This window comes from Brachionichthys hirsutus, chromosome 7 (assembly GCF_040956055.1).
Source record: "Brachionichthys hirsutus isolate HB-005 chromosome 7, CSIRO-AGI_Bhir_v1, whole genome shotgun sequence".
Lineage (NCBI taxonomy): Eukaryota > Metazoa > Chordata > Actinopteri > Lophiiformes > Brachionichthyidae > Brachionichthys > Brachionichthys hirsutus.
Window position 1 is genome coordinate 2,755,307 of NC_090903.1, and position 20,921 is coordinate 2,776,227.

The window sequence follows — 20,921 nt, forward strand, 5'->3', positions numbered from 1 at the left end:
TCTCTCTGCGATCTGGAACAATAAAACGAGCAATGCCTGTGCAAAATACTGCGTGAGCGTCTTCAGTGTTTTAACCCCTTGACTTAGCCTACCGCGGCGTTTGGATTAATTTAAACTCTTATACGCCACAATACACAGTCACAGTATATCAGGGAGAACACGAGATCCAGCGCTGGTTGGACTGTACCAACTCAACAGTTCATAGGGGTACATGCACCACAAAAACCATTTAACCATCAGCTCTGGCCTTTCTAAATCGACTGGATGCTACAGTATTCAAGGTTATTATTTTATTTTTTCATAAACACAAATATATTAGGAAGAGGGAGCGCAGCTCCACGCGTGGAAAATAGGAGCCTGATTCATCTCCGGTTCAGAAGGTGGCAGTAATGTCCTTCGTGAAGGTGGTGGCCAGCCGCCAATAATCCACGAAGAAGAAGAAGAAGAAGAAGAAGAAGAAGAAGAAGAAGAAGAAGAAGAAGAAGAAGAAGAAGACGAAGAAGAAGAAGAAGAAGAAGAAGAAGAAGAAGAAGAAGCGTTTGTTATTGTCGTTCAGCTTTATGAAGATATTAATAGTAAGTGACGTCCTTTAACTTCAGCTCTGTGCTGCAGTTGTTGTCTTTAGCTCCTAGCATGTATTCTCTGTGTACTATTGTGTACTATTGTTACTATCTATTGTGTACTATTGTGAATGTGAGTCGATGTTGTGGAGGCTCCGTGATGTTTGCTGCCGTCGTGAATCGAGTGAAAGCTGTCCCAGATGGAAAGAGTTAATCTGATTAATAGATTTGAATCTGTTTCACTAACATTCATTCATCGTCACGCCAGCGGCTGGAGCCCGAATGCATCGGCAGGGCCACACAGACAAAGGGGGGGGAGGGGAGGGGGGGCACTCACCCACTCACACAACAGACATCGTGGAGTAACCACTTCAGCTAAATGTCATGTTTTTGGAGAACATACAAACGGCGCACGGATGGGATTCGAACCCGGGACCTCCTCGCTGTGAGGCGACAGTTAAACAAATATATAATTTTACAGTTGGAGAGAACCAATAATTTTGTGCAGAGAAAGTCAAAGTATCAGATCAAATTCTTAACTTAAAAAAAAACTGCGATGAAAACAAACGCGAGTTTTTCGTTGGTGTTTCTTGGTCTATTTTGTATTTTAGCTCTCGGCGTCTGGGCTGTGGGTATTTACGCCGGGGCATAGACAAAGCGTTCTATTCAAAATGAATTACGTGTTTTTCCATCTGAGCCTTCAAATGCTAATTAGTGGCGTCCAGTGTTTGAGAAGATCGATGCATTCTGTTGACGAAATATTTGCGCCTCCGCCTCAAGTTGCTTTGATTTTGTTAATTTTCTTTTTCCTATTCCTTTGGTTTCAAATCATCCAATCCCTGTAACATGCTCATTACGACAAAGTTGAAAGCTCCTCAGTTTATGGCTAATGTGTAACGAGTGCTAGCGGATATCGTGTATCTTTGATGACATGTGTCCCCTCTCCTTCACCAGGCAGGAGGCCAGGTATGAGTAGCACACACCTGGACAACTGGCAACGGAGGTCCTTTGATGTTTCTTCTGGTAACTGCACACCTGAGCAGATGGCCAATGTTAACCAGTCCCACCTCCTCTCCATTCAATATGCATGGGCAAACTGCCAGCTCTCGCAGGCCGGCATGACGGGCCTCTTCAGGACCTACTCTGAGCGCTACGCCGCAGTGCTGGACCTGGATGACCTCCGCACAGGCCTCAACAACCATGCAGAGAGTGCCTTGCACCTGGTGCGCAGTCAGAGGAACTACAGCCACAAATGGGAGGCATCCCTGACCATGGAGGCTGTGCTGGATTTGCCCTGCATTCAGAAGATGATTCAGGAAGGAACGGGTGGAGGGCGCCCCCTGGTGGAACCAGGCGATAGCAACATATCTGTCGGGCAAGGCGGCAGAAGCGGCTCCCTGCCGACTCCCTGTGCCGGCGGCGGGTCAGCAGCTGTGTTGCTGAACTCTTTAGGACCACCACAAGTAAACGCTGAGGTGAACGCCAGAGCTGAATGCTCTCGACCTCAGTCTGCATTTCATCATCCTCACGCCGTCCTTTCACAGGGAAACGATGGCCAAGCAGGGGCCGTGCACAATTACCAGTCCTCCTCCTCCACCTCGAACCCATCAAAGCGGAAGAATGTCTTCAGCCCAGATGGTGGGAATGGTGGGAAGGGGCAGCACCGAGTTCAAGCAGGTGCTGACTCGCCAGCTGGAGCGCACTTCAGAACCGCTCGTGAGCAGTTTATTGTTGATAAACAGAGAAAACACCCCCAAAATACCCAGAAGCCTCAGGGCACTTGTGCGGGAGCAACCCTGAAGAGATCTCTCGGTGCCAACAGGCCTCGAGGTGCATTTTCAAAATTTGTGTCACCAATTCCACGACAGGAAGAGGAAGACGTCGAGACGAGTCGAGGCTCTGATCTGGTATGTCCGACCCCTGATGAGCGCCTTAAAAACATTGAGCCAAAGATAATTGACCTGATCATGAATGAGATAATGGACCACGGGACTCCCGTTGCCTGGGACGACATAGCTGGTCTGGAGTTTGCCAAAAGCACCATAAAGGAGATTGTGGTTTGGCCGATGCTGCGGCCTGACATATTTACTGGTCTCCGTGGGCCTCCCAAAGGCATCCTGCTCTTTGGACCGCCAGGGACTGGGAAAACTCTGATAGGAAAATGCATCGCTTGTCAGTCAGGGGCCACCTTCTTCAGCATCAGTGCTTCATCGCTCACATCCAAGTGGGTGGGTGAAGGGGAGAAAATGGTCCGAGCCCTCTTTGCCATCGCCCGCTGCCACCAGCCTGCTGTCATTTTCATCGACGAAATCGACTCGCTGCTGTCCCAGAGGACGGATGGGGAGCATGACTCGTCTCGTAGGATAAAGACGGAGTTCTTGGTCCAGCTGGATGGGGCGGCCACAGCCGCTGAGGATCGCATCCTGGTGGTGGGTGCGACCAACAGGCCCCAAGAAATCGATGAGGCTGCCCGGAGGCGCCTGGCCAAGAGGCTGTATATTCCCCTCCCCGAGGCGGCTGCCAGATCGCACATCGTGACGAGTCTCATGGCCCAAGTGAAAAACCAACTGAGGGACCAAGAGCTGGACAGTGTGGTAGCAGCCACTGAGGGGTTCTCGGGGGCTGACATGACCCAGCTGTGTAAAGAGGCAGCGCTGGGACCGATCCGTAGTATCCAGCTCGGTGACATCTCCAATATTACTGCTGATCAGGTGCGACCAATCCTGTACAAGGACTTTCAGGAGGCCCTGAAGACTGTGCGCCCGAGTGTGTCGTCAAAAGACTTGGAGCTCTATGAAGAATGGAATAAGACTTTTGGATGTGGATCTTAAACCGTGCCCCGCCTTCCACATTACGTTGGGCCTCTCAGTTTGACCCGGGGTGAGATTAAGATTCCAGGGTCTCGAGAAATCTACAGATGTGAGGTATTTATTGTACACTATGCATATCGTTTGATGTCAGAACGTACAGCAGAACAGATCCCATTTCACCCGACTACACCCGTCCCACCAGCAGGAGGAGGAATCTGGTTTGGTTGGCTCCGCTGCACAGACCAGATTGTCCTTTACAGATTCCTTCTTGCACCTTCCAAACCGCTCGTGGACACATTTAGGCCGCCAGGAGAGCTGCGTTCTCGTTATCCTTATTTACAGTCATCTTCGGGGTGGCAGACTTCCTTCAGGCAGAGGTCGCTTTGCAATTTGTTAATTACAAAATAATACTTTGCACATATAACGGAAGTCTGGCTCTTAAATATGCAATTTATTACTAACACTTTGAAATAAGTGTTGAAATATTTAGCGAAATGTTTGTAATGGCCACTGTTCTGTTTCGTTCTTCATTTTGCTTTGTGATTTGATGTTGGAACTGGACACGAGGTTGTGTTCATGAACTGTATTCCAGATGACACCATGATGTCTTTGATTTCAATAAATATGTTTTTAGAACGTTTTTTTGAAAGTGTATTTGGTGTATTTAGTATTAATTCACAAATATCTTTCCAACTATGTCACAATCGAGAAGTTTATGTCTTTCCCTCATAAAATAAACATTTGCTTGTGTTCAGCAGTTCCGTTTAGCCAGGTTCAAGCTCATCCAGCCGACCCCTGCAATAAATGGATGACTTGTTCAGGGCGTACCCCTCCTCCCGCCCGATGTCAGCCAGGATACGGGCCGGCATCAACATGTGACCCGGATTTGGCTCGGTGGCAAAAGACAAGAGTGAGTGTTTTCTTCAAGAAAAGGAAAATAAATGAAAGCTCATCTAGCCAGAGTAACTTGATATTGGACCTGATTGCATTGATTTGTAAAAAGTCTGAGAGATTGAACTTAAATCGGATCGATCCACGGTAGAACGAGAAATCTTCTGGCGTTTCTTAATTTTCTGGCTGCACTTCTGATATTTCAATAGATGCATATTTTCTGTGAGCGTGTGACTTGCACCAACCCCCTTTGAAATGCAAGTAAATCCCATTTGGACAGAATGACTGTTCCTCTTCAAAGAGTAGCCGAGTCCGAGTCATTTGATTTTGAACCGATACCGAGTCTCGATCCGATACTTCTATAATCTTATAAATTAAGACGAGTGAAGAAACGGATCCAGGATGTCCCTTATTTTATATTCTATTCATCTTATTTCAACATTTAACTCTGAAACAGAGCACTTCTGTGGTGCAGCTTGAACATTCAAGTAATAAATAAAATACTTTTTTCACTTTGGACTTGGATAGTGCAACAGAACATATTAAATACGATTATTTAAAATAAAATGAGCAGCAGCTCAATAGCAATGTTTTTCTCATCCACTTCTCAATACTTCCTCATCGCAGACACACTCGCGCGACTCGCTTCAAGCTGCTTCCGTGTTTTGACCCGATTGGCGACATTCAACCAATAGTGTCACAGGAAGTGACGTCATTCCGCACGCTGCGTTTCTGTTGGAGGAGAGATGGCTCGCTCTGGGCCGCTATCCAAGCATCTGAGTCCTGATCGGGAGAAACCGGCCGGTTCCGATCACGTGATCGGATCGAGACGTCACCAAAGAAGGTTAACATTTAGGATTTATTTATAGTTTTTCATTGAGTGCTTCACACGTACACTGACAATTAAGAGTATAGACAATCATGCATAGAATTTAAACATATCCAAGAAGTCATGTAAGTTTCATGAAACTATCCTTTAAAATCTGGATGACCACGACAGGCTCTCATCTATTTTTCATCTTTTTGTCAAGTTGCTGATAAATATTTTAGTTGTAAGGTTGGCCACGCTGCTGAAACGTTGAGCCAGCGTTGAACGTAGTCACATGACCCCCCCACCTCCGGATAGAGGGACTCCTCACAGCTGGACCTGGACAGATGCACAGAATTCTTTTTGGTGGAGGCCAGATCCACAGAGTACGGGCTGAGGACGGCGCCGTATGGTGTAAGACCGGAGCTCGGCAGCACTGGTCAGATTTGGTACAAGTACACAGATGTGTCTATCTGTCTGTCCTATATGTATACAGTAATACCTCGACATACGAGTGCTTTGACGAGTGTTACGAGACCCGAGCAAACCCGGGACCAAAATGTTTGCTTTGAGACACGAGCATAAATTTGAGATACGAGCAGCTTCCAGATGGTGGCGCTATCGTTCAGTTCAGGCGTTCTCCAGCTTCGGTTCTCGTCTCCTGATCGTCTCCCGTGTTGCGTTTCCATTGTTGACCTGATTCTGGCTGTTTCTGTGAGTTTTACAAGTGATGGGTCCAAAGAAAGCGAGTGATGATGATGATGATGATGATGGTGATGAAGATTATGATGATGATGATGATGATGATGATGGTGATGATGATGATGATGATGATGATGATGATGGTGATGATGATGATATGTACAGACAGCGGTGCGTGCTGCATGCGCAGGCCAACATGCTGAGGAGGAAATGTAGTTTCTGCTCTGAAGAGGTTAAGGTCACCCTCTTCGGAGCTGATTGTACTCCGCTCTATACTGCAGTGTTTTAATGCCGCTGAGCACAAGAATACGTGACGCACTAATTGTATTATTAAAAATAAAACAATCATAAAATATATAATATAATATCACTGATGTTATATTATATATTATATGATTTTTATATTATTTTTAATAATACAAATACATGATTTTTATATGATTTTATATGATGAGAGGTGAGGCTGTGCCTCACTTGCCTCCCCTGACCGCACGTCACTGTCTTTCACCGTATTTGTCAAAAAAACTTACTGGGCATTGTCCATACTTTCTTGCAATAAATATAATTTACAAAAGAATTCCAGTATGAAACGACGTGTGGAACAGATTATACCTTCTTTTTGAAATAAAGAGCGTATATTCCTATTGCTATTTTTAGAATGAGTAAAACAGATTTTTCCTACTACTGTTACTACAGAATTGGGGAGAGGAACAAAATTGTCTATTACAATTAAAAAGTTGAATTATAATTCTCATCCGTTTCTCAACCCAATTAGAAAAGTATGATTATTTTTGTAAAGTATGTCCCGATTATTCCATATCATATATTTATGGGGAGCAAATTGTGCTTATATATTCTGGACCAAGTCAATAAATCGTGTTTATGAAAGGAGAGTTTTTCCTTGGAGTTTGTCTACATTGTAGTTGCAGCCTAATATAAAATCCAAACTACCAAACCGAGAAAAAATATTGTTGGGAATAAAGTTCCACATGGAGATGTTTTTTTTTTAAATGTTTGGCCCAGTTCATTTTAAAAGTATTGTTAAGATTAGTAAAATCTAAAACATTCAATCCACGATTTTCAGTCATTTATCATGAAATTGTTTCTAATGTACCGGTAATGTGTTCTGTTCTTCCGTCGTAAATTAAAAAGCACACAATCAATATCCTTATAGGCTTAAATGTTCTTCGCTCCAAGTATATATTTCTATCCAAAATGGCGCCATCGTCATCTCGCTGTCCGTTATAGAAGTACAGATGCGTTCCCGTTTTATTGGAAGTCGGTAATACTAAATTTTCAACAGTGTTTATTACAAACTATTTACATTTTCAACAAATACAAACTTACATGCTCAAAAGATAAATTAGGGAACAAATAAAAGCAGCACAATGGATTCAGAGTAACAGAATAAATTGGAAATGAATGAAAAACCAATATTTTCTTTAAAAGCATTGAAAGAGAGAAAAGTGTCCCCAAAGGAAGCGGTTCAATTTTTAGATCCTTCAGCAGAATTTCAAAGCATTTTTCGCTTCCATATTAAAGAAAGAAATTGATTAAAAAAAAAGAATTCTTATTGTGAAATTTGTAACAAAAAAAAACAAGTGTGGGCTGATCTTCTGTAATGTTTCCCGCATTGCTCTAATTTAAGGCTTCTCACCTGTGTGGGTTCTCAAGTGGCGTGTCAATTTACCACTTTGTCTAAAATGTTTCCCACATGTTTTACAATTATAAGGCTTCTCACCTGTGTGGGTTCTCATGTGGCGTGTCAATTCACCACTTTGTCTGAAATGTTTCCCACATGTTTTACAATTGTAAGGCTTCTCACCTGTGTGGGTTCTCATGTGGAAAGTCAAGTGACCGCTCCGTCTGAAATGTTTCCCACATGTTTCACAATTATAAGGCTTCTCACCTGTGTGGGTTCTCATGTGGACTGTCAATGCATCACTCCGTCTGAAATGTTTCCCACATGCTTCACAACTATAAGGCTTCTCACCTGTGTGGATTCTCATGTGTTCTATACAGGCTGACTTTCTTGTGAAAGCTTTGCTACATGTTGTGCAAACATATGGTCTCCCTTTCCTGGTCTTTCTGCTGTGGGGTTGAAGTGTGGGATCACATTCAACATCCTCTTCACCTGTTTCCTTTCTCTTATCATGGCTTCCAGATGCATGACAGCTGTTAGAGAACAGCAGCTGGTCAATGTCTGCTGCTCCTACCACAGAGCTAATAACTGGCATGAGAACTCCAGACTCTTCTGATGCTGCATCTTCATCAGCTTTCAGGAACAGAGTCTGATCTTTGCTGTGGTCTTTTTCTCCACAAGGAGGACTCAACATGAAGGTTCCAGTCTCCTGCTTCAGTCCAAGCCGCTCTCTCTCCTGACTGGTGGGGATTTCTTCCTGCTCCTCTTTCACACGTGGAGGCTCTGGCTCCTCTTTGTCCACACTGGAGTTCATCTCCTCCTTCCAGAGCTGCTGATCAGCAGGAACCTCCTCCTCCTCCTCCTTACAGACATGTTGCTGTGGACAATCTGGAGGACAGATTGAAGGAATTGGACGCTGCTGTGATGAAACAAACATGCGAGGACAAACATACATACTTATTCTGGGTGATTTCATTCCGGGTCTCCAGGTGATATCTCAGTCTTCGCTGATGATCGATCTTCACTCAGTTTTGTTCACTCGTTTCTTTACAGGCAATCGTTGGTCGCTTTTTAAAAAGGCATCCTGTTCAGCTGAAATACCTGCAGACGAAACAAAGTGATTTCCTGTTATCTTCTGCTACAGCTGATTGTACAGTTAATTTAAAATCAATAGAAATGGAGAATCGCCTCCCTTTATTCCTCTAGAAACTACAACTATCAGAATATAGGATTCTATATTCTAATCCTATATTCTAATCCTATCAGAATATAGGATTCTGAACAATTAAAACTCAACATTATTATTTTCTGGCACTTTACTCGTGAAATTGAATTATACTACCATTTATCTCGATGCTTTTATTTTGTGGGACACCGGAAATTAATATATACATGTGTCAAGGGTGTTCTGTAACCGCGATGCCCTCTTGTGGACATAGCAGGTAACTACAAATACATTGATGTGAAGTTAGATGCAACTTCCGGTTACGGCTTTCGAAATATATATTTTTCTTTTTATCGACGGGACGTCCTCGCTACATGCGGATTAAAACTTCTGTAAACAATATATGCAATATATTGTATGCAATATAACCGGAAAATACGAAACACATAAACCGCTGAAATCATCACTGTCTTTTAAACCTATTATATTGATGATTACTTTAGTAATCATCTGTTGTATAAATATAACAAAGAAATCTCAGAGCCTAAAAGTAGAATTTGTTCCTGAAAGGCCGAGATAGGAAGTAAATGGTCCAGATAATTAGTTCATGCAGAGTTTCCCCGTTTTACTTTAATATTTACATGTTGACTTTATATTTGTAGGAAATTATTTTTGCATTTTGCCTCAATGGTTCATGACACAAAAACTTGTGTCGACTAAATCTCCTAATGAGAGCAGAATGAACAGAAACCATGAACTGATTTGTGTTGTACTCAAATAACGAGGCGAAGCACACGTTTAACCACTTTATATCAAACCACTGGAGCAAAACGGAACAGCGGAACTCGAGGGGATCACCGATCAATGGAACATTCGACATGCGCAGTCGACCTTACAGCTAACTACGGCAGGTCTGGAGGGTCAGTTAGAATGTACATTGCGGTAACATTAATACTAATAATTTAAAGATAATCTGCCATAGCGCATCAACATATATCACACACTTAAATACTACATTAACTAAATGTTACGGCGGCAGTCTTTCTGCCTCTGCGTTGTGTTGCTGTAATGCATCTCAACATAAACCGCACGTTAGCATTAGCATTTGAAGATAAGCGGAGCCTTAGCTTCCCGTCTAGCGATTAGCTATTTATGCTAGCGGAAATTATTAGCATGAAACTCGCCAAACATTCAAACCACAAAGAAAATAAACGACTAGCATGCTAGCGGAGCTAACTAGCATTAAAGCCTGTGAACATCAGGATCACACGGAGAACTCCCAACCAGCACCCTCCAGCCATCCTGCTCACTCAGAATAATTTATTTAAAGCATTGAAAGAGAGAAAAGTGTCCCCAAAGGGAGCCGTTCAATGTTTAGGCCCTTTAGCAGAATTTAAAAGCATTTTTGTCATCCATATTAAAGAAAAAAGTACATTCTTAAAAAAAATTCAGGAACACATTTATGCAAAAATAATCTTCAATAAACGTTATCTTAAATTACGGCGAAACTCGGCGCTTCATTTGCATATTGAATAACTAATTATCGATCGTTACCGGATCGTTCCGACCTACCTTCATCAGAAACGCAGACAGGCATCAACGCAGAACGAACTGGTCCGTTGTGAAGAACGGAAGAACGGAACGTTACTTTCCCCAAGGACCCCTTAGCTGCCCAAGGTGCCTGATGTAAAAACACTAAATTCAGCAGTGGACAGTTCCGGTACAAAACACGCCGTCAGAATAAGGAATTTACCACAATAACCTTTTGGTAATTTCAGAGAAATCGGTAAATTTGACTGATAATGTCAGACATTCCAAAACGCTTTGGAATGTTTGCAGTCATAAAATAAATGTGTGAATTGCAAATGGAGCAAACATTTTCAGCAAAGCTGTTCTGCCCTTTGTAAGTTCAGCAACGTAGTATAACAGCGGTTCTTACCCTTGTTGGAGGTACCGAACCCACCAGTTCCATATGCGCATTCACCGAACCCTTCTTTAGTGAAAGAAATATATGTTTTTATTCACATTCAAGAGATAGCTATATGATTTTTTAATGGTGCACAAAATGAACCGTGCATGAACATCACCTTCTTCAAAGAACAAAACCAACACAGTGCATGAACTCACTAGAAACTACAAACCGGCCAATCAGAGTGATTCTGCTGCTGCCTTTGAGAGTTCAGATGCGTGGCTTCACCTTGGTGCCGCTCTCATGTCATGTTCACAGCAAAGTCTGTTCCTTTTCTTTGTTTTTATGTCCAGCATCCTCAAAGGATTTCTCACAAAAATATGTTGTAACAAATGGTATTAAACATTCCAGTGTTTCTTAGCAATAACAATTCCCCATCTCCATGTAGCTTCAAAAAGTCTTCCTTCGTTTTTGCCGGTGTGAGACTAGAGCTGCTCAACTTGGCATTGAAGTCATGCAGATTCTCCCCCTGGAAAGCTTATTGTATTCAGTGTTTTTGTTTGTTCTGTATTGACTTGTCATGCAACATCCTCCTGGGACCCAGCCCGCCAGTTAGCATGTCCTCTGTAATGGACAAATGTCCACTACAGAGGACATGCTAACTGGCTGAGAGCTCACATTTGTGAAGTCACATTTTGGATCAGACTCATGCAAGGCAGCAAATCACTCTGACATACCGAGGACATTGTGCTAGAATGTTCACTGCTGCTTTCATCTGTAGTAAACGTACAGAAACATGATGCACTTGTGTGTTTGGGGGGACAGAAAACAGCAGAGATGCAGTACAGGATTGTGAAAGTGACTCATGATTTAGTGAGATACGTAAATTGCAGATTCTTGGTTGATTTGCTTATTGATTGTAAATAAAACCGTCATCAAACACTTTTCAAATTCTAAAGTGGAGGAACAAATATATGTAAAGCATTTAAGAGAAGAGACGTCTCCTTTATTTCCCTTTTAAATATTGTCCACGATGTTTATATGAATCCACGTGACTCATCAGTCTGACATTCTTTGTCACTTGTTGTGCCAGCTGTTGAATTGAAGGTCAAATCAGACACAATAGCTACAAGGAAGTGTGATGCTGCTTTCAAAATAAAAGCATAATAAAACCAAAGGAATGAATTCGCCCACTCGGTTTCATTCTATGTAAATACAATATTTGTCGTGTTTCTCTGTATTGTGTAGACATTTATTTATTTTAATGTACATTGTACATGTATTTTAATCTATGTCAACCTGGAAATTGTCACGGCTGTGCCGCTCTCCACGCCCACTTCCCCGCCTCCACATCTCCGCTCTGCCATCAGCTGATTCCTGACTCCTGTGCTCCCTTCACCAGCTGCAACGCATCACCCATCAGCCCAGAGAACAGAACCCTGCCAGATTGTAGTGTCATGTTTGTAGTCTTTCCAGCAACCTTCCAGCGCCTGCCTCCCCGTGTACCGACCTTGCCTGACCCCGGAACCCCATCTGCTCGCCTCCCGCCTCCGACCTGTCTGCCTGACCTGCCTGACCACCCGGTGTTTGACCTTTGCCTGCCCCTAACCTGCTCTGTCTGCTACTCTGGACTGACCCCCTGGTAACGACCAATAAATCTGTTTTTGGACTCCCGCTCAAACCGCCTTGCATTTGGGTTCCTACCTGCCTTAGGCCTGACAGAAATTTAGGCATTGATATATGTTTTTTCTTCGTGATGTAACTTAATTTACATAAAACCCAATCAAATAAAATCTATAAAAGACACTTTATTGATCCAGAAAGAAACTGGCAGTCTTGGAATAAATTGCAAACATTATATTTCAATCTATTGTGTCCAAACTGCATAATTAGCTGTCTTAATTTGATATTTCAAACGGTTATTTGTCACGTGACACCGAACGTAAGTAACTCTCCTTTTGCCCAGCAGGGGGCTGAGAAGGGTCGAGCTGGATGTTTGCTGAAGCTGTTGGGATTGATACCAACACTTCCGGTCTTTGCATTAAATGAACCCAAATTTATTTGATGCAAAGACGGGAAGTCTTGTTAAGAAGATAAATATATGTTTATGCTAATATCTGCTGTTTGCAATATATCAATGTCAAATAATGATTTAAATGGTGACGACTTTGGGGACAACAGTTGGACTGTTGGACACCTGAAATCCTGGACACGTCCTCACTGGAAGTAAAGCCTTCGTGTCAATTCAGGATGTTATCTCCTCTGCCATAGTTAAACAAAATATGCTGTTAATCATCATTTTCTTTTGGGTGGGGGCTCAACCTTTATTTAAAGTTATTGAAAATACTTCTGACAGAGTGATAAACTAGTTACTAAGAGCGTAACGTAAGCTACGACGTAGGCAGGAAGAAACCCAGACGTGATGACGTTATTATTAAATACAATGTTCTATATTATCACAGGAAGGGACGTAACGTCAGGCAGCTTATAAGGAACTTTAATATTATTTGTTTTTTGTTCCTGGCATTCAAATCAGTGGCGGTTGGGGGGGGGGGGGGGGGGGCAGCTTCGTTTAATCCATCGAGTTTCAGTAATAATTGATCATTAATGCACAATAAAAGCAGGAAGATTCAGTAACTTTCCTTTTGCCCAGTAGGGGGCGCCCTTATATCATCGTCAAAATTACGCCCAGAACTCACAATCCGGAAATTAGAGGAGCCCCCGCGGTGTCAGCGCTCAGGACGCTGATTGGCTGAGCATTGGTTATCAGCGACGATGCCCCGCCCTCTGCGGACGGAGAGAGAGGAGAAGCAGAAAATGTTCCATCGTCTCACGGAAGAGTTTCAGTCTTTGCTGCTGTGATGATTATTTTATCTTAATAATCTAAAATATCTGTTAAAGTCTGCTTTGTGAGATAATGACACAGATTCCAGAATCATCTGTGTTTCAAGCCGGGGGGGGGGGGGTTACAACAACTTGGTTGTGTTTCCCTCCCTTGCTGAGTAAATTCTCTCCATCTTCTCTCATCACCCGAAGCGACTGAGATCCAGGAAGGTCAGCTCCTCCGAAGCGTCTCCTCCTGCTACCTGGTGCAGGAGTTCATCGGGGAAGGGACTTTTGGGGAGGTCAACATCTGTGCCAACCTGCAAACGCAGGAGAAAGTGGCAGAGAAGATTCTGAAAAAGAAGAAAGGGAAACTCCACCTGGAGAAGGAGGTGCAGTTCTTCAGTGTGTGTGTGTGTGTGCTCCAGAACATGAACCAAGTCTCCCGTCTTTACTCCCCAGTTCCACATGTTGGAGCTCCTGAGGGCCTTGAACCCAGACCAGTCAAGCATCTCCAAGGTCATCGAGCAGTTTGAGCACGGGGGGGGGGGGGCAACGTTTGTCAAGTGTTTGAGCTGCGGAACTCTTTTCAGCAGCGTCTGTTCCCCGGGGAGTCCTTTGGCCAAATGCCGCCGCCCTGGACACAAGAGCACGTAAGTGGACCGGAACGAACAGCCTGTTCGTTACATTTCCCCCTCCCTCTCCAAGGCAAAGCCCCCATTCTCCGAGCCTCTGGAGAGACAGTCCGCCACCACATTCAACCTGCCCGGGCGGTACCGGACATCAGAGTCATATGGCTGCAGGGACAGGTACCATCCCTTGATGCGGTTGTTAGCGTCCTTCATCCTATGCAGCCACTGCAGAGCGCGGTGATCCGTCTCCAACTCGAAGTGACGTCCAAGCAGGTAGTACCTGAGAGCATCAACGGCCCATTTTACAACCAAGCATTCCTTTTCAACCGTTGAGTACCTCGTTTCACGGTCCAGCAGCCGCCGACTGAGGAAGACAACCGGTCTCCGCTCCCCCTCCTTCACCTGGATCAGGACGGCCCCCAGTCCACTTCGAGAAGCGTCGGTCTGAAGGATAAAGGGCTGGCTGAAGTCTGGACTGCGCAGGACCGGCCCCGTACAGATAGCCCCCTTCAGGTCGTGGAAGGCCCGCTCGCACTCCTCAGTCCAACGCACCCTACTGGGAGCTGCCTTCCTTGTCAAATCCATCAACACCACAGCCCTTTCGGAAAAATTAGGCACAAACTTCCGGTACCACCCAATCAGGCCAATAAACCCTCTCACCCCCTTTTTCGTGGTGGGGACCGGGAATGAACGAATGGCTTCCATCTTGTCCACCTGTGGCTTGATCCTCCCAAAGCCGATGGTAAAGCCAAGGTACCGTACTTCCCGATGGGCCACCGCACACTTCCGGGGGTTGATGGTGAGACCAGCTGCCCCGATTCTCTGCAAAACCTCCTGGATGTGGTGCAGGTGTTGTTCCCAGGAGTTACTGTACCCCACCACATCGTCCAGATAGGCCGCCGAGAAATCAGACACGTCTCGCAGAAGGTGGGCCATGAGGCGCTGGAAGGTTGCCGGTGCCCCCTGCAGACCAAATGGCATGACTTTGAATTGGTACATACCAAATTGTGTCTTGAATGCCGACAGCTCCCTTGCTTCCGGGGCCAGCGCCAGTTGCCAATAACCCTTGCTGAGGTCCAAGGTGGTGATGTAAACCTCTCCTCCCACTCTCTCCAGCACATCGTCGATACGTGGCATTGGATACGGATCAAAGTTGGAAACCGTATTCAGGTACCTGAAATCAATGCAAAACCGCAACGAGCCGTCCTTCTTAGGGACCAGTACGATAGGACTACACCACTCGCTACTGGACTCCTCAATGACTCCCAGTTCCAGCATCAGCCTGATTTCTGTCCGTAATACCGGCACCAACCGCTCTGGTATCCGGTAACTCTGCCGACGAACTGGGGCATCCCACTTCTGACACCAAATTGTTAGCAAGACGGCATGAGCAGAGGGTGGCGAGTAGAAAAACCAGAGAGCAGACGGAGTCCTCAAATGGTCCACGTCATTCTTTATTTCATGCAAAGGCGGGACCTCACCACATCCCCAGCGCCCAAACAGGTGCATTCGTTTGTCAAGTGTTCGAGCTGCTCGACGTTAATCTGCTGGACCTGATGGAACGTCGGGACTGGCAGCCGCTGTCCCTGGATGAGCTCCGGTCAATCGGGCGTCAGGTGTGTGCTGCAATATGACATCAATCACCCTGTTGCTAAGCAGCAGCAGGACACGTGAAACGGTCCCGTCTCTGTCCCTGCAGCTGTGTGTGGCGTTGGACTCCCTGAAGACGCTTGGCGTCGTCCACACGGACATCAAGCCGGACAACATCATGCTGGTGGACCGTCTGGAGCAGCCGCTGAGGGTCAAGCTGATTGACTTTGGACAAGCCGTGGAAGTGTCTGAAACCCGGCCGGGGATGATGCTGCAGCCGTGTGGATACAGGTGACCTTTGGTGGGGGGGGGGGGGTTGGGCCTCGCACACAGCCAAGAGTTTTCTCACCTTTGACCTTCGTCCTCCCACCTCAGAGCTCCAGAAGTGTCCCTCGGCCTGCCCTTCGACGAAGCCATTGATGTGTGGAGCGTGGGATGCGTCCTGGCGTCCCTCTACCTCGTAGAGAACGTCTTTTCAGTCGACGGCAACGTGCAGATGGTAAAGCGGACCGCAGTGCACGGCCGAGCCGAGCCGGTCTCCACGCCGGAGACAGACGGGACTCTGTTTGTCGTTTGCAGATGAAGGACATTGTGTCTCTGCTGGGCCAGCCAGAGGACAAGCTGCTCTTTGCTGGGGTGTACACCAAAGCGTATTTTAAAAGGGCGCCCCTTTCCGCCAGGCCGAGGTGGAGGCTCAAGGTACGGAGAGCCGCGTTCCAGTGCGTCTGAATGCATCGATTGTGCTCGACATCCTTTGACACGTCTTGTCCCCGCAGACCTCACAGGACAGCTCCGCTGACGTCCCCGCGCGAGGCGGGACACCTGGCGACTGGCGCGGCCCGTCTCTGGACAGCCTGCTGGATGTGAGCGCTCTTTGTTGCAGAACCGGTACCTGCTGATGATCCGTCTCTGAGAGGATCAACTGACCTGAATCCGTTTCCCCACCCAGGTCTATCTGAGAGGCGACCTGGTCCAGTTCCGGGACCGGCGGGCTTTTGTTGACCTGCTCAAATGCCTGCTGCGCCTGGACGCCGCTGAAAGGATGTCCGCCCGTGAGGCCCTGCTGCACCCGTTCGTATCCATGCCCCACCTGACGGAGGACAGTGACTGCAGTGGACAACCGGAGCAAGACGCTGCCGCTGCAGACGCTCCTCCGGCCACGGACAATGTTGCTGCAACTGGAGGTACGAGCTCTGACGCTCCGGAAGCTCCTCTGACCTCAAACGTCTCAGACGACGCTGCAGAAGCTCCGGTCAAGGAAGCGTCTGATGAGGTTCTGCTGGAGGAGCCAGATGGGACTGAACAGGAAGGAGCTTCCAAACGAGATCTAGAAGCTCCTCCGGACTCCACCAGGAGCTTCAAGAAACTAGTCAGAAAGGCGTTGGGGAACATTTTCCGGCGCCGTTTCCGTTGCTTCCGACCAACGACTGTGGAGGACTGAAGTTTTTTATTTTTGTACTTTAATCAAATGACGATCAGATACTTCTCAAATCTTTCTCAGGCCTAAAACGCTTTCTAGTCCCCATCGTGCCTCCAACGCTGATCCGCATCGCAGAACTTTAGGACAGGAGACGTGGACGGTGGGGGGGGGGGGCTCTTTGAGCTGTGTTGTTGTCGACGTGCTTTGTCTCCTTCCTCGATGCGTTCGGCTGGTCCCGTTGCCCGTGCAGGTCGTTAGCCGTCTGGCTCTGGATCCCGTTCGCTGGGAGTGACTCGTTCTTTTCCTCGTGTTTGGCCTCCCCCTGAAATTGCCCCCGTGCGGCTCCAGTTTCTGCTCGCGTGTTGAATGTCTCTCCTTCCAGAACGCTCAGATCTGCGTCAATCTGAAATGTAACCGCCGTTGGGCCGATCACAGTCTCAACAGTCCGTTGGTCGCTCTCGCTGCTCGTGCCTGCGACCGTCCCGAGGAAATATGGCGCCCCCCCACCTCCTCTCCCTGCTGGTGCACCTCCTCGGCATCTCGGGATAACGTGACTGCGGTTTACGAGACGCCTCTTTGTCCCGCCTCCATCCGGTCTCTGATGTCCTCCTCGCTGCGTGTCCCGAAGCCACAATGTTCCGATAGTTCACAGAGGGCTCTGCTAAACCTTTCGGCTGCTTCCTTGCCTTGCTGGTGTTACGGATAATTTCACAAAGTAACACAATAAGAACGGGCAGGAGACAAAAGGTGAAAGTCAGTATTTCTTTTATAGGTTCGTGTGGACCTCCCGCAAAGTTCGGGATCAAAACAAAACTCAAACTGAAATGCCGCTTCTCTCACGGTTTCTTTGCCCAGCCCAAACCTGAACGTCCGTGGGGCGGCCACTTGTCCAAGTCTCCTGCACCGATCACACAGTAGCGTTCTCCAGCCTCCTTTCCTGGTCTCCTCCTGGAGGGTGGTTCTGTCAAAGTCCCTTGCTTCGGACATCAAAGTTTTGTGGATCAGCGGGTCACTGGTTTGTTCTCTTCAGGATCTCCACGGTCTCCACCGGCCACTCCTGTCCTCTGCCGTTTGTTTCCGTCCTTTGGCCATCCTCTGCCATCCTCTGCCCCCCTTGAACTCCTTCCTCCAGTGATTAACAGCAGGTGTGTCGGCTCCCACACCTGACTCTCGTCTGGGACCACGCCCAGTGCTGTCCACGCAAGGATCCACAGGGGGGGTGGTAAAAGTCCACATTAATCGGCAGCACATCCTGTAAATGCACGACTCAAACAGCAATACATTATCAGTCCGCACATCACACTGGGCCTTGTTTTGGTAGACTGAAACAACACCCAGAAGAACTTCAGAGCATTTAAAGTATGCTAGCCCGAGGGTTTCTGTCCTGCTCGCCTTATGTTTTACCGGCCTCATGTCGCATGGGCTGCTGCCGAACTCCATGCTGCCTGTTACCTTGGTGACAGTTATCAAGGATAAAACAGGCAGGGTGGGGAGCCTGGATAATTACCGGCCGATTGCACTTGCTCTTGTACTCGCTAAGGTTTTAGAAAAACCTTTATTAACTTGTTTATGTACTTTTTTAAATACCTCTGACAATCAATTTGGGTTTAAAACCAAGGATGGTACTGACTGAATGTGTATTTATGGATTGAAAGGATTCATTGACGTGTATAAAGCAGAAAGCTTCTCTGTGTTGGTGGACTTTATTGATGCCTCGAAGGCCTTTGTCCGTGTGAACCATCGGAAACTGTTCATAAAGTTGAGGGAGAGAGGTGTGCCCAACAGTCTTATTAGACTCCTGACATGTTGCTATGCAAATCAGACCATGCAGGTCAGGTGGGGTCATGTGGCCCCTCCTCCTTTTGGGGTGGTGAACGGTGTCCGCCAAGGTGGGCTTCTTTCACCTGGACTCTTGAACCTTTATAAGAACGACCTTTCTGTGCAACTCAACAGCAGTAATACTGGATGTATTCTTGGTGACGCCCTGATGAATCATTTTATGTATGCTGACGAGGTGATAATGATGATGGTGATGATGATGATGGTGATGATGATGATGATGGTGATGATGATGATGGTGATGATGGTGGTGATGATATGTACAGACAGCGGCGCGTGCTGCATGCGCAGGCCAACATGCTGAGGAGGAAATGTAGTTTCTGCTCTGAAGAGGTTAAGGTCACCCTCTTCAGAGCTGATTGTACTCCGCTCTATACTGCCCCCTTGTGGGTCAGGTGCAAACAGGCCAGACTACAGAAGTTAAAGGTTGCATCCAATGACTGCATGCGGATACTTCTCAGGAAGCCCAGATGGTCCAGTGCCAGTGAGATGTTCTGTGGTGTCGGGTTAACACCCTTCATGCTCAGCTGAGACACTCGTCTTACAGGTTTATATGTCGTCTGAATGATTCAGGGAATCATTATCAGGCTGCTGACTCAGCCCAGCCAGAGTGCTGTCAAGTTCCACGCAGGCATTTGGTGTCACTGGTACATGATTGTATTATAGTACTACTGTGTTTATTTGTCTAAATGATGTGTGCTGCTTTGATTGGACCATTGTGTCTCTAATAAAGATTTGATGGATTGAATTCAGAGGTTTATAATTAAAAACAAAAAAATGATTTTCTTTGCCTTCTGAAAAAGCAAAATACAACATGTTCCCATTTTAAGGAGAAGTTCTTGTAAAGTTCATGAATGATAAAGCTGCTGAGGTCTTTCCAGAATGATGTAGAATATGTGCAGATCCAGAAGAGGTGCTGAACGCTCTCAGGATGGTTTTCACAGAAAGAACAATTCACACGAATGTCTCTTCTGAATCTTTTCATGTCGTGGTTGGCAGGGTAATATTTACAAATAATTTAAAATACATTTCTTTCACCAGTGACGTGCGGTGAGGTTCGTGTCTGGTGAGGCACAGTCAGATTTACAAATAAATGAACATACAGCTTGTTCATCATTTGATTGGCAACATTTAACGTGTTTTGTTTAAAAATTCGTACCAGCATTTTTTACATATTGTCACAAACCTGGCTCATCAGTTTATGACAAAAAGGGGAGACCACACATAATCTGCGTATTTACAAAATATTTAATGAAATTATTCAACTCTGCGTATCAGTGTGCGTGCAGCGTTGAATGTGTGTGGATGCGTGTGTGTTGATCAGTTAAAGTTTAACTGATGTTTAACTGTTAAACACATGTTCTGTGACGTGTCTGTGTGTCCGTGTCCAGCTGGGGCTGCGCTGAGAGAGAGAGAGAGAGAGAGAGAGAGAGAGAGAGAGAGAATGGAACGGAACGGCAGAGATATGCCAGTGATGGAGGAAAAGCTGGGCTTCATTTGACAGCTTATGTTCTCCAGAACATTACATAACACTCGTTCCCATCTAATGGACTCTCTGTCAGGCCCAGTCTGCCGCGGTTCTGCTTGAATCGGTCCCAGAAACGGCCAGACGCCGGTCTCCCGGGCTCGAAGCAGCAACAGTGCAATATAATATATAAATAGAATAACATCTCTCGGTTCTCCTTTTCCTTAGCTTTGTGTACGCTGATGTTAAGTCTCCGCTGTCCGTCCAAAGCCAGGTCTATCCGGGACGTCTCAAAAGTTTCTAGCGCAATTTGACTTTGAATACGCGCGGTCGCTGCTCGTGTTTGGAGGCTTCTCGGTAAATTCTTCATGTCGCAATATCCCATCCGAGTCCAGACATTGTCAGAAGTTGAGAAAAGAAGGCAAGAAAAGCAGAAAACATGGGTTCTTGCAGGACAGCCAGACAGCCAGCGCTTCCGTGTTTACAAGCCCATCTCGAACGAGCGGATCAGCTGATGAGTGCGCTGAATCACTCACTGGTCTCCTATCGGCTGAAGGCTGTATTACACTTGGTCTCATTCTGCAGTATTTTAATGCCGCTGAGCACAAGAATACGTGACGCACTAATTGTATTATTAAAAATGAAACAATCATAAAATATATAAT

General features: G+C 46.2%; 1 protein-coding gene across 1 annotated transcript; it reads left to right on the forward strand.

Annotated features, from left to right (window-relative positions):
- The first annotated feature begins 504 nt into the window (after positions 1-504).
- LOC137896003 (fidgetin-like protein 1) lies at positions 505-3,391 on the forward strand. The gene is made up of 2 exons (XM_068741532.1): positions 505-575; positions 1,515-3,391. The coding sequence occupies exon 2, from the start codon at positions 1,529-1,531 to the stop codon at positions 3,389-3,391; it is 1,863 nt and encodes a 620-aa protein (XP_068597633.1). The 5' UTR covers positions 505-575; positions 1,515-1,528.
- The last annotated feature ends 17,530 nt before the right edge of the window (positions 3,392-20,921 follow it).